Source organism: Sarcophilus harrisii, chromosome 5 (genome assembly GCF_902635505.1).
Source record: "Sarcophilus harrisii chromosome 5, mSarHar1.11, whole genome shotgun sequence".
Lineage (NCBI taxonomy): Eukaryota > Metazoa > Chordata > Mammalia > Dasyuromorphia > Dasyuridae > Sarcophilus > Sarcophilus harrisii.
In genome coordinates this window covers 49,936,566-49,951,487 of record NC_045430.1, presented here as the reverse complement: position 1 = coordinate 49,951,487, position 14,922 = coordinate 49,936,566, and the positions used below count along the sequence as shown (strand labels likewise).

At 33.6% G+C, this 14,922-nt stretch overlaps 1 protein-coding gene across 7 annotated transcripts in view; it reads right to left on the bottom strand.

The window, feature by feature from the left end:
• Nucleotides 1–647: 647 nt before the first annotated feature.
• Nucleotides 648–14,922, bottom strand: part of PPP1R12A (protein phosphatase 1 regulatory subunit 12A) — a 158,277-nt gene continuing 144,002 nt past the window's right edge. For 3 of the 7 annotated variants that reach the window (XM_031938710.1, XM_031938715.1, XM_031938711.1), the window contains 6 exons: nucleotides 10,443–10,578; nucleotides 9,264–9,368; nucleotides 8,325–8,372; nucleotides 5,312–5,362; nucleotides 4,185–4,354; nucleotides 2,793–2,872 (listed from right to left, as the gene is read on the bottom strand). In XM_031938710.1, the coding sequence (XP_031794570.1) occupies nucleotides 4,220–4,354; nucleotides 5,312–5,362; nucleotides 8,325–8,372; nucleotides 9,264–9,368; nucleotides 10,443–10,578 (475 nt within the window). In that variant the 3' untranslated portion in view covers nucleotides 2,793–2,872; nucleotides 4,185–4,219. Of the gene's footprint in view, nucleotides 2,873–4,184; nucleotides 4,355–5,311; nucleotides 5,363–6,133; nucleotides 6,165–8,324; nucleotides 8,373–9,263; nucleotides 9,369–10,442; nucleotides 10,579–14,922 lie in introns of those variants that run through there. The other 4 variants (XM_031938713.1, XM_031938714.1, XM_031938712.1 and 1 more) reach the window with 4 other exon arrangements.

Genomic DNA, 14,922 nt, shown 5'->3' with positions numbered 1-14,922 from the left:
ACTGTTCCTAAGAGAACTGTCTTGTATAGATTTTTAAAATTTTGTATTAAAAACTATGACAAACAAGCATATTAAAAATCTATAAAACAGTTATGGTTTCTCATCTTCTAAAGTAGCTATTTTAAAGAACTCATTCCTGTATCCTTATTAGAAAACCCCCATCCTTGTTTTTAGATTCTGCAGACTGATATGCATAAAATTCACAAAAATTTCCCCAAATTGGTATGTGGATTGCAAAAATATAAGACTATTATTATAACTTACACATGCGTGTAGAATAAAGTGCAATTTATGAAAATATTACCATTTTTGAAAATTATCCTGGCAACCATGATATAATGGATAGAAAGCTGGCTTTGAAGAAAAAATTTGGTTTCAAGTCATGTTTCTGACACAGAATGGTTGTGTGATCCTGGTCACTTTCTAAGTTTTCTCACTAGAAGTTCCCTATACCAATGCTATCACAGGTCTGACCAAACCAAGAAACCAAAAAAGTCCCAAGCCTAAAACATCTCAATAACCTAAAAATTCCTAACATGGATTAAAAAAAAGAAGTTAGAAGAAAACAAAAAAAGCTCAGGCAGGCTTAAATACTAAAGTCAAAACAGAATTTAACATGTCTTCAGAAAAGTTCCAGACATTTAAAATAGTTTTATTTATTTTATTTGTATATGTCAAAATACATTTTTTTCCAAAATAGTGGGTTTTGCAACTAGTTTCATGCAGAAACAAAGTCTGCGCAATACTACCAATAAAATCAATATAGCACAGTAGCTGTTCAGTTTTAGATACAAAGAATAAATAACCTAAATACAAAACACTAAAATATTAGAAACACGCATTTAATCATTCTTCACAGGCATCCAAACATCACAAAATATAATCCTTAGCATGCCTTAACTGTTGTGCAACACCTTAACAGGTTGCAGCCATTCAAACTGCATATTTTCCCTTAGACCATGGAAAGTCTCTATATTCAGACCCACCTTTCATACAGTCCAATTATGACAAAAGAAAAATCCCAAAACTATCCTTGTACCTTTAAAAATCAAGAATCCTGAGCTTGGTAGTAAGAGCATAACCTTGTATCTTCACAAAACCAATCAGCAAAAGACTTAATGTCTTGCTAACCAAAATACCTACCCTCCCACTCCCCAAATAATCTGAATTAGGCAGTTGAACACGATGACCTTTTTAAATGAAGGGGTACAAATTCACATTTAATATAGTATACAATATAATCAATACAACAGCTACTTCAAGCTTTACAATATACAATTTATTTTAATGGCTGAACTGTTCAGTGGTTTTAGGAGACAGATTATGTGCCAGTAAGATGTCATATTTTCACATGGTTAAATGAAAATATAAAAGCTCTTTGTCTCTTAACAAAAGACATCTTTGCTTAAGTACTTTTTTCCCCCCCATTTTTGTTTTTTTGAAAAAAGGCCACTGAAATGTACAAAATGGTCTGACATGATGGTGGTGGTATCAAATTAGATGCCCCTTCACATGGCAACAACAGTGCATATCAACATTTCTATGAGTAATGGATTAGGTTTGGAAATGATTTAATAACATTACTTTGGCTAGCACAACAGTTTTGGACAGCACTCAGATAAATACAAGAATGTGAAATGTAGTGAAGCAATTATATTTAAGCAACTTTAAGTATAGTGAACACTCAAATGAAAACTGGAAAAAAAAATTACTTTACAGTAGAAACCTTTTGTAAAGATAGGACTCCATAAAATGCATAATATTTAAATTCTTGATACCACAAAGTTTGCAAATTTCAACACTATTCTGGAGTAGCCTACTTTGTATGAACAGACATTTGCAATCATGAAAAAAGTCAAGCATGCCATGTGGTGGTTTAAAAATTCAAACAGTACACTTATTGATATATACAGCATCACTCAGTACCTGCTAAAATAATTGTGAAGATTACAGTATCCAACATCTTACTCTACAATTAAAACAACAACAACAACAACAACAATAAAACACCCCAAAACAAACTCCCCCCCAAAACACATGACTAATGAAAGCAGAAAATAGGATTTGTGGAATTCTAATTTGAACTGACATTAAAGCATTTCATATATGAAATAAATGCATATTGCACAAACAGTGAAAGCAAATGTTCCACCTAGGTTTCTGTTCCAGGTGGTTAAACAACACAACACCATATCACTATACAAAGATGTAATTTAAAAGTGTTCTTTGCAAACAATGAAACTGTGAAAACACTGTACAGGGGGTTGGGGGAAGTCTGGCACATGAATAGTTAGAAGAGGAAAAAAGACAAATCCAAACTTAAGCTTTGAAACAACAACAAAAAGTGGAATTTAAGAAAACTGGAAGCTGTGGCACAACATCAAAAAAAATGTTTTGAGTAACTGTCTTCTGTGAGAGCTGAAAGCTTTTGTTGATGCAAAAGTGTTTCTGTACAACTAAGGCTTACTGGTTAAATATCTGAGGCGTATCTGGCCTTGAACACTTTCCTTATGTATGTTGTAGCTGTAAACAAGATTTCTCAGTCATTTTCATCTTCTCAGCAGCTGCATTAAACATGAAACAATGGTCTTGGTGCAAAAATGAAGCAAAACCAAAAAACCAAAACCAAAAAACCCCATAAAATAACCCATAGGTAAGAGGGCATTTGGCAGGATATTTGAAAATGACAGTTCTTCAGGATTCTTTCCCCATGAATCCAGTGACTGCCATATATGGTCCACTGGGGTTACTAGTATGTGCAATATTGTTATTTGCTGCTTTTCTTTTATTTGGAAAGTTTGCTTATAACTCTGATCAAGGCCCCATTTTCATCTTTTAGCCTCTGGTTGTCTGCTTTAAGGTCTGGTAGCATCTGAAAGTAAAAAAAGAAGCCACGGTTAACTATGGGAAAGCAAGAAATGAAATAGTGGGGTAAGATCTCAATGTACTGCTTTCCAGGTATTTGAACAAATTGTTCTTTTGACAAATGTTATACTTTCACCACAAACAAAAAGCAAGCTGCGTCAGGTAAATATATTTTAGTGGCTAAATCAGATGGAATAGGAGGACAGCATTAAAGTTATTTTTGTGAAGACATTTCTAGTTTGTTAAAGAAATCACTCAATCAGGTTCTCTAAGGGCAGAGAGTGAAATTTATGAGACTTTCTGGCATCAAGATTAAGATCCAGTCTATACTAATACTATATTCTAGTACTATTAAAAGAAATCACCTTAGAAGTCCACCTTAGAAGCAGCTTTCTGGTTTTTAATGAAATCTCAATTTAAAAAAAAATTTCTTGTAAACTATGAAGCACTTTGCATTATGTGTGTGCATATAGTATGCTCAGTTTACTATCTCTTTTGAGAAAATATATTATTTAAACAATTCTCACTGGTTTCCCCAAGGACAAACACTAGTCTCACTATTGAGAAATTATACTTTCCCAAGTTCTTATATGTTTACTATGTTATTCTACTAGCTAACAATAAAATACTGATGAAATGACCTATTAACTTGAAATGTAATAGTAGTATTCTGAACGTTAATTTCCAAATAAGCTTTGAGAGAAAAAAAGGATTATAAGGAATGACCTCTAATTGTACTTCAACATAAAACAAATGAAATAAAGTCAAGTTGTCATTAAGATGAAAACAGGCATAATACAAAAAGTGGATGAATCAGAATGGCTCTGAATAAAAATTAATTTTGGAGGGACACAAAGACTACAATAAGAGGATTGGACTAGATGACCTCTAGAGTTCCTTCTGTAACTTATGACATATCAATTTAAACTTATTACTATATTACAAAGGTGAATGTGTCTGATCAATTCAAAACCCATACTTAAGACTGTTTAAAAAGACAAGATAATTGTGAAATGAAAAAACTCAAACCACCAAACCTAACAATCTCAAAACACCTATCGAAAGTAATTTTGGATTACATATTAATACAATTAACAAAAATCTTTCATTCTATTCCCTGACTGATGTGACTGCATAAATGTGACTGTTTTAATGTGACTGCAGCTTATCAGTGGTCATGGATAATTAGTGAACACTCTCTAGAAACTCCAAGCAGCAGCATGCAGAATTAAAACAGTTACATGACAGTCTTTAGACAACACAGGCATTAATTGTAAAAGCAGGCCCAGCACACTAACACTACAACAGAAAACACCTGCCTGGCTCTATCAAGAAGAAGTGTAGCAAATATAAATTACAACTTGACAGCCTGTGGTGACCTATAGGACCCTGACCGCTTGGCTATCACTCTGGCCAAGGCCCTATTCTCAGTCACCAGTCGCTCATGTAATTGTCTTAGACTTTGAATCTGCTTTATTTGATGTAGGTTCTGTAGGAATCAGAACAATAGAGAAAAATGAATGAGAATGGAAGAGGAAGAAACAGCCCAATAGGTACAAAGAAAGTACAGGTGAATAAAAAAAAATTAGTCTCAGAAAGAAGTCTCGCCAAGTTCTTTAGAAAGGGACTATCTTCTTAAAGCACACTTCAGAAAAGCAAATGATTAGTTACTTGTAAAACTATTTAGTCTACATTGAATAAAAAAAATTTATTAGACAGAATAAATATTGTATTTGGAAGTTAAAATCAAAACCATAAAATGAAGTCTAAGTACACCTTTCAAGTTTTCCCTGCAGTAATTTAAACATTACTATTCTAGTATTTTATGCCTAACTACTCCCAGAGGTAATGCAGATCTTCATCCACCTTTCTGGTGCTCATCTTTTAAAAAGATGGGACATATCCTTTCTTGTACTTCTACCTGGATTTCCCCCCTCCCTTTACATGCCATATACATAAGCCAATATTTAAAAAACCCTCAAAAACAAATAAACCAAACCAAACAAAACAATAAACAAAACAACAAAAAACTAGGTTATAGAGAAATCCTCAGCTAGTGAAACATATTTTAAGAATAATGAAGTTAATATTATAGTCGATCTTAGGAATAATTTCTATATCTCAAAATATGGAACAATTTCTGACTTAATAATGGTAATGGAGGAACAAATTTATAGCTAATCCATGGAGAATTTCCAAAACTTATGTGACCATTATTTCCCATCCTCATAGTTCACAAGTTCTGTAAAACTATTATAATTAATGACTGAATTTTAGTTTCTTGGTCAGCTTAATTATTTTAGTGGTCTGGGTACAAGCTAAGAGGTAGCAGGAAAGAAAAGAGATGGCATGAGCAATCTGGAATCTGAACTATCAACTTAAATGTTTTTTTACTGCATAATGGAACTAAAACTTGAACTGATTTTAAGTAGCATAGCTTGCTTACTTTGAGTTCTTCTTCCATTTCAGATATTCTTCTTTCTAGAGCTCTTCGTTCCTAGGATCAAACAATGTGTTAGAATTACTAATGGCAAAATAATTACATTTTCAAAGCTTTTATATATACACTGTGAAATAGTGATACATAAATAAAAAAAACAAATCAGGAGCAGTGTAGATAGAAAATGTGATGCAGGTGATGTGTAGAAAGCTTTCTAAAGTTTGAAAAAACTAAAAATGAAGACCTGTTTTTAATATATTTCTATTAACAGATAATCTTTTCATTAAAGGATTGAAATGCTGATAGGCACAATGCTTCATACCATGTCTTTTAAGCTGTTTAGATAAACTACTTTAGGTAAAACTACAGAATAGATTATACCACGCCAAAGATGAAGAAATTCATATGGAAGTTTAAGTAAACCAAACCCGCATAGGCACACAAAGAAATCCCGAATAATTATGCTAAAGTGGTATAAGCAAAGAAGCAGACAAGCAAATGTGAATAAAATCTATACTATGCTTAGAACATTTGAGCGCTCTATGCTATTCATTTCTCCAATCCAATTATTTTTCCTTAATAATAATTTAAGCAAAAATTTGTAGAGGCTTACTTCTAAGTTGACTTCTTTGTGTAGCATTAATGCAGTGGATCTAATTTAAAAGCAGTTGCATTATTTTGTTATCTTTTTTCAAAGAGTGATATGCAAAAGCAGCATACAATATATTATGGCAGCATAGGTTTGTTTTTTGAATTAGCATACTGAGGCATTATGCAAAATGCAAGCAACAGTAACTGATGTGCTATAAAACTTTGGTTAGGTCATACCGCCCAGAAGATACTGACTCTTGCCGGTCACCTTTCAGATACAAACCATTTGAATTTAGTTTAATCATAATGAAGCTCTTTTTATGACAACCTTTTCCCAATTAGTAACTACTATCAATCTTTATTTAGTAAAAGCGTCTACTGCCATTGTTATTGTCTCTTATGAGTTTATTCAACTGATTTTTAAAACCTACTCTAGCAGTCTACAAACATTCTTACAAGCAACTTATTTCAGTATTGGAATGCTCAAGAAACCTCACACACATAAATACTTTATAAATTACAATTTATATTAATAGCACTGGCTCCTGGTAAAGAAGACCATCAACTCTTTGCATTTACCTAGATATTTAAATGTTTTCAAAGCGTTTTCACAAATACCATTTCATATATTTTGAAAACCACTTTATATGTTAGAAAAACATGTTTTATTATTCCCATGCAACAAATTCAAATGGTGCTGCACTGACAAAAACATCAAATGGCCCTAGAGCCTGTGATCAGAAACTTTTTTGTGTCATGGATGTCTTGGGAAGTCTGGTGAAGCCTTATGGGCTCCTTGGAGTAATGCTTTCCAAAACAAAGGAAACCAATTATACTGAATTACCAATCATAATTAGAATGGCCCTATCCTAGAGGGAGGTCTCTTTTGTGAGACACAGATCCTGTATGAAGGCCAAAGGGAAGAATTCAAAATGATAAGTCATGATTAGGTTCTGCCTTGCAAGTGAAGAAACACTAACCACATCAAAGAACAATTGAAGTAACATGACAAATAATGAAAGGACAAAGTGAATTAAGGGACTCTTAAGTGACTAGTCGAGCTTGGCAGGTACAGTAGAAAGCTTCCTGGTTAAATACTGGATGTGCTGGGCTTCCTAGGTGGTTGCTCTCCTCTCCCCTTGCCCCCCATTTAGACCTTGCTTTATCTATGAACTTGGATGGACAAGATGCTCTTGAATATCTATGAGTAAACTTGACATTTTTTTATTTACTAAAATACTATTTTTTATTTCCTCTCTAATTACAAATAAAAACAACATTCTTTTTTTTTTTTTTAAATAAAACTTTTGAGTCCCAAATTCTATCTTTCTCTCCTTTCCCTTCCCCCTCCCTAAGACAGTAAGTAATCTGACAGAGGTTGTACATGAGCAGCCATGTAAAAACATTTCCATATTGGAATTCAACATTTTATAGATCATTTGCAGTAGGAGATCAAGAGATTTAAGTTAGTGTCAAGTGTGTGAATTTGTGTCTCTGTGATTGCTATGAAAACACAGGTTTTGTATTATTTGTAATTCTGAGGTATCTATGTCTTTTTTCTCCTCTTGTTCAGTACTGGCAAATATATAACTGATGTTGTGTTTTAGAAATAAATAAAACTTAATATTAGTTAAAACTACTGAAAGGATACAAAATGGATATTAGACAGAAATAAGAAATTTATATTTTCTTAGAAATTTCTAATAATCAAACTGTTAAAGTAATACTTTTTTCATTAATAAAATAACCTGATTATACAATTGTGTCTCCAACCCATTTCAAATAATTTTATTTACTAAAAGTTAAAAATCTAACATAGCTATTAATTTCAACATACAGGATACAATTTTGCATATAAAACACATGAAAATATTACATTTAAAATTTATAAAAACTTTTAAAAAACTTTTGTTTTTATAATTCTGTTTCTACAATAGGGAAGAGAAAAATTCCCACTATTCACCGTTACTGAATCTATAAATAAAGAGAATATCGCTGCTACAATTGGAAGAATAATTATATTTTTCAATTTTAAAAAATACCATTTATGAAAGTTTAACATAAGGTAGTCATAATGGCAGATTTAAAGGCTGTTTCTCCCAAACCACATAGTTTAAGGAAACAGGCTTTGAGAGCAAAGAATGAGCTTTAATTTTGAAGACAGCAGAATTACATCAAATTGGGTATTTCTTTAAGTACACTACTATAAATGGTATGAGATGATAGTATTTAAGAACAATCTTTAATTCACTAATTTTGGGATCAAGAAGAAAACTTCTTTTATTATGTAGTATAATATTTTAGGCTACAAATTACTATGGATTTTAAAGGGCTAATGAATTTATAGATTTTACAAACTTGAGATTCAATTTTATTGGAAGTCAAGGGGAAAAATAATTTTCATTTCATCAAAACATCTGAAGCTTACCCTTTTTTCCATTTCCAAAAGTGACCTGTCAGCAAATCTTTCTTGTCTCTGTAATGTAAAGTTAATATATTAAAAAAAAAAAAAAAAAAAAAGAGGAAATGGGACCAGCTGTGGGACAGCTAGGAAGACTCATCTTCCCAAGTTCAAATCCTAGGGGAAAGACAGTATAACATAATAACTATTAAAAGAAAGCACAACTGCAATCCAAGTACATTAGCTAAAAAAAGCTTAAAGAAAGTTAAAAAAATTAACCAAACATACTTACTGAACAACACAATTTTTTTTTTCTTTTTCTAGATAGGTAGTGGAAAGAAAGTGACTGAGGACTTTTTTTGGTCATAACTTCTATTGTTATTTCTTCTGTTTGCTTTTGGGTATAGTAATAAGACCAGTAACACCCAACATTTATTTATATGGTGTTTACTAGGAAGTGATTTACAATTATGTTCTTTCATCCTCCTAACAACCTTGTAAAAAGGAGGGTTTGAACAAAGAATCAGACAAGAATAAAAAAGAAAGTTAATAGGGAAATATCAAAAAGTACATTGAAATGAACAGGAAAAATGGTATCAAACTCTCACATTTTAATCTGGCTCTGCAGTTGATAACTTCAGTCCTAAGAACAAATATTAGCCCACTGGAGGCTATTTAACTAATTCCTATGACTCTGTCCCTACCAACACTTTGAGCTTACAGAAAAAATATTGTGAGAGGACAGGTTCACAATTTCATTTATTGCAACAAGAAACAAATGTGGTACCTTCCTGTATTGCCTCTGAATTATTTTCTAACTTTACCAAAAAAGGAATCTATTGCATCAAGATCCCATAACTTTAGTCAGAACAATTGCTGGAGATAATCCCAATTCTATTTTTTAGAATGCCTGAATGAAAATGATATTCACAGTCATTTAGAGATGAAAAAGAAGAAAGAACAAACCTGGGTGGCCTTTTCCAATTGCAGTTTAAGCTCTGTCAGTTCCATATTTGTATCATGTAGCTGTGTTTTCAGTTTTTCATTTTCAGCTAGAATTTGTTCATAAAGCTAAGACAAAAAATAGGGTAATTAGAGGCTAATTATATTTCTGATCTATTATTTCTGTCCAAGCATTAAGCATCTCACCCCCATAACTGTTCTGCTATATTAGAGGAGAAAAATAAATAGAAGACATGTTTACTATAAAAGTTTAACTTAAAATTACCTTTGTTTGTACAATTCTCAGATCTAATAATTCATATTAAAAAAAAAAAACCTTACATGCCACCCTACACAAAATGGGCCTTTAGTAAATATTTATTACATAGTTTGTTTAAACTTACTGATAATACAATACAATCTTTTCAATCTTTTCAAGTTCAAATCCAGCCTCAGAAACTTACTAGCTATGTGACCCTGGCAAATTACTTAACCCAATTTGCTTGTTTCCTAATCTGTAAAACAATGCTGGAGAAGAAAATGGCAAACTGTTCTAGTATCTTTGCCAAGAAAACAAAACCCCAAAGGGGGTCATGAACAGTTGGACACAACTGAAAAAAGTAACCATGGAATACCTAAGCCTTAACTAACTTTTGTACTATATTTAAAATATACACAATTTGTAGTACTGCTAGAAGGGTGAGGGGAAATAACCATCAAAAGACTTAAGTTCTCCCTTCCCTTATATTTGATTGAGAAAGGTATAGATTATGACTCAGAATTATCTTTTTCTGTTGACCATCCTCAAATTTCTAATTTTGTTACTTCCTAATAGTTATTCTGTAGGTGCTTTTTACCATCCTTGTACCTAGTTTCTCAGCTCTTAACATTCTTTGGGAAAAATTTATATACTATAATCCTTCATTAATTTTCTTGTGCTGGAAAAGACTTAAAAGTCTACTTAATGGCCAGCACCACATAATCGTGTCTATTTATCTTTGCCTTCTTATATTACCTACCCATGTCAGGTAGAAGGCAAGGTCATAGAGGGTAAAGGGCCAAAACCCATGCTCCTGTCACTCCTCCTCCCCCACCAAAATGTCATGTGTTCTCTTATATCCACTACAAAATGCTTATATTAATTATTCTCAATAGCAAAAAATGATTTGACTTTACTTAAGAGAGATCAGATGGGCAAAATACCTTTTTAAAATCAGTTGAATCTTCTCTTTCTAGTCTACTAGAATAAAGTTTTCTTTCTTCCAAGTAACTGTAAGACCCAGATCGACTCAGCAAGGAATCACAACGCTCGCTAGATGATGTAGAACTTGTGTCATGTCTTCAGAAGGAAATAAACTGATAAGTTAAAATTATGATGACAACCCCCAATGTTAATACATAAAGATGTATTTAATTCAAATATATTCACAAACAAGACCACCACTAAATGTAAACAAACTTGGCAAACCAATATAAAATGACAAAATTAAATCTGTTGACTCTGAATACAGAAATTAGTGTTTTTGAAAATTATGCTTCAAGTAACCAATAAAACCAAATATTATCTTGCTTAATTGTTTCAAAATACAAAAATTAAAAAGTAAAATATTCAACTATATGAGAAAGAATCCCAAATAAAACATTTTTATCATTCTATTTTGAATTCTGGTCATTTTTCAGAACAACTTTCTGGGCTAATCTAGCAGCAGGATCTGCTTTTGAATTTGATCTCTGTCTTACAGACAAAGCATTGAGATCTATTTAAGCAACTGTAATTAAGATGTGTGAATTGGAAGTTTTCTCTTGGAATGTAGTTTTAGACTAGAGATATGAGAGCCTTTGCTAAGCACTGTGATAAGTGCTCAAGAGATAAAACAGTTCCTGTCCTCAAATTCAGTCTAATCAGGGAGACAACATGTAAATGAGGTAAATACAACACACACACACACACACACACACACACACACACACACACACACGATGGAAAGTAACTTCAGAGAGAAAGTGTTATGCCATAGTTCTCTTTAACTGTTCTGACTCGGTTTCCCTGAACTAGTTTCCTTTGTCTCAGTTTCCTTAACTATTCTGTCAAATCCCCTTAGTTGTAAAAACCCACTCTGGTCCATTAAGATTGGGAACTGTTTACTCTAAGGTTATAAGTTGCTAGCAAGATAAACAAGAGAGCAGAACTCCTGTTCTCAAGAATTTACAATATCCCTCAAGACCTCACTGACATCTTTATCTCTGGGTATTCAGACATCCTGTCTCTGGGCTTTTAGGATTTATGGTCTCCCCCCATCCTCTTGGTTCTTTGTTTCTAAAGAGTCTTTAAGAAGCTGGGTCACTCCCATTCATTGCTGGATTCCAGCCAGGGGACTAACATGGTTTCCTTGGTCCCAGTACATTTTTATCTCTATCTGACTGGATAATTTGAGACGAGAGTCCTATCCAGTCAATTATACTCTCCAATTAATAAAATATTGAAAACTCTCTAATCTCTCTCCTGCCTCAGTTTCTCCAGCATTATAAAAGCACTAACATCTAGGGAAGGTATGGACTTAACTTTTTTTTGTCATAGACTCCTTGGGAAATCTGGTGAAGCTTATGAACTTTTCAGAATGTTTTTCAATATATAAACTCTACACAATAACTAAGAAAAACATTTCTATTGTAATACAATAATTTAAAAAGAGGGACTGGGAAAGGTCTCCTGCAGAAGATGAAATGTGAGCTGAATGTTAAAGGAAGCTGATAAGTAGAAGCGAAGAGTAGGTAGAGGGGATAACTAGTAAAGAGGCACAATGCCAAGATTCAGAGTGTCATGAGTATCAGTAACATGGCAGGCGTTGCTGGACTCTAAAGTAAATGTAAGAGCATTAAAGTGTAAAAAGATTGGAAAAACCGAACAGGGCAAGGTTGTGAAAGGCTTTACAACATGCTAGAGAGGGGATTTTATATTTGGCCCTAGAAGAAGTTATTGGCAGTGGTAGTTAAGAAAAACATGGTCAGGGCTGTGTTTTAGGAAATCACTTTAAGCAGAGGATTTACTTGAATAGAAGAGCCAAGAAGACTAATTTAGAAGGCTAGGAGGGTAGCTGTTTGAGGAGAAAGAAGGGGACAAGATGGAAAAAACGTTGTGAAAATAGGATTGACAAGATATGAAAATGGATTATATATATGAAGTAAAATTTAATCAAGGTAATGAAAGGTTGTAAGCCTGAGTAACTGGAAGGATTGTGATACTGTTAATAGTAAAAAATAGATTGTAGGAGAGTTGGAGGCTGGGGTTGTTCAATAGGAATATGATCAATTTTTTAGAAGACTAAGGGATATTAATTTAAAGATGTCCAAAAAGTAGTTGGTCATACAGGATTGGGCTCTGGAAATATACTAAAGCTGATTATAAAGACCTGGTAATCATTTGCATAAATATAATAGAAGCCATGGGAGTTGATGAGTTCATCATATGAGACACTACAGTATAAAAGCAAGAAGGTCTAGCATAGACCTTGGGGGACATCACAAATGGGGACATAAATACATATAATGAGCCTATAAAAGTTGGAGGGCATTATATGAAAGTCCAGCAAAGGAGATGGAAAAGGAACAATTAGGTAGGTGGGAAGAGAACCAAAACAGATTATAAAGTAAGGGATTAAACAGGAAGAGAAAATGATCAACAATGTCAGGAGTTACAGAGATGGGTATGAGGGATGATCAATAAAAATAAGTATTGAGAAAAAGCCATTGAGTTTGGCCATTAAGAGATCATCCACAACTTTGAAGAGGACAGTTTCAGATGAAGAAGACAGAAGCCAGAAAACAGAGGGTTAAGAAAAGATGAGAAGAAAGGAAGTGGAGACATCTACTTGGTCTAGATGAATTTCTGAAATAGTTTAGCTGAGAAAGTGAAGAGAATGTTTACAATACTATATGTGGGGGATAGGCTCAAGGGGGATTTTTGTTATTTTTTGAAAAAATGAAAGAACCCGATTAGTAGGAAAATCCAACAAACTAGGAGAAAGTAGAAAAGAAAGTCAGGATAAATGTGAAATTGATAGTAAAGGCAATCTACTGTAGAAGATAAGATGAGATGGGAGTATGGAAACATATAAGGCAGCTGGGTGGCACATTGGACAGAGTTATCAGGCCTGGAGGCAGGAAAACCTGAGTTCAAATCTGACCTCAGACACTTAGTAGCTGCGTAACCTTGGGCAAAGAAGCACTTAGCCCCGTTTGATTCTATTTCCTTATCTGTAAAGTGATCTTGAGAAGGAAATGGCAAATTACTCCAGTGTCTGCCAAGAAAATCCCAAATGGGATTGCCTGGAGGCAGAGATGACTTAAATGAGAGATCAAGAACTGAGAAACTGACTATAGAGAAATGAAATTCTTTATCTACAGACAGCTCTTGCTTTACATAAATTCATCTCACATAAATTTGACTTGCAGTAGTGTTTCTGCAGCCATAGGCAAAGGGTCCTACCGTCCAGGCACTGAAATCAGCCAACAGAGCCCCAGAAGGTACCAGGCCCTAAAGAATTTCAAAGAGTAGAGGGTGAGGTCTGAGGAATGGTCCACTAATCCTAAGCAAGAACTGTTTTTTTTTTTTTAACTTCTGCTCACTTTGGTAGTTCATGAAGGATATAGATGGTAGGAGTAATCTACAGTTTAATAAGGTATGATAAGCAAAAGGAAAAGGCCTAGAGCATTTCCTAACAGAGGGCAGTACTGAAATAATTTAACAAAAGTTAAGAAGAGGAAATGGAGGTTGATGATGCTAGTACAAGGGTGATTACCTAAAGAAAATAAAGGACAGAGAAAACAGAAGATGAAAAGTATGGTTCATATCAAAATCGAGGGAAATGAACTAAAACGATTATAATTATATAAAATAATTTACAAACACTAAAGTAGAACACTTGCAGGAGATGGCAAGATTAAGAGTTTCTGTACAGTAGAGGTAAGAAGAAAAATAGGTTATGGGTATTGTGTAGTAAAGTTAAATAATTTCAAAGTGTCTTCCCTAATGTATGAGGATTTTTTTTGTTTTTGTTTTTTGGTCTTATAATTCAAATTTAGATAGCTTTTTAAAAGAAAACAAAAACAGGTATCCCAAAATAATTAAGTCTTTTATGACTTCGGGTCAAAATGGTACTCTGGATAGAAAGTTAGTCAAAGTCCTAGATTTTAATACAATGACACACCCAAATTTTGTATCAGATCAAATATCAAGAAGCAACTATTTCCACTACTGAACTACATGTAGTCAGCCCAGATAAAAAGTTAAGGTGGCTGCCAAGAAAACCAGCCCCAAAGCAGACATGAGGTTCAAAGAACATAGAAAGTAGGAGAAGATTCTTCCAGAAAGACACAGAAGTCAGAAAGGCCCACTAAGGTGCAGTGGGGCTACCCTGGAAGCCATGTGGAAGGGCAATGACTATAGCAGCAGGTAATATTCAGACTGAGATAATCCAAGTGCAAAGTCTCCTAAATAACTAGTACTCCACCTTAAAAAACCAGATGGACCTGGGAAGATCTAACACTTTGATCCTCAAAGATCTAGGAATGCAACCAACCTTAGGAAGCAAAGCTCAGCAGAGGAACCCAGTGGAATTAAGGTTGAGAGCAAACACCCCACCCAATAGTACATCAGGAGTTGAATCTGGTCTGGTTGAGACCA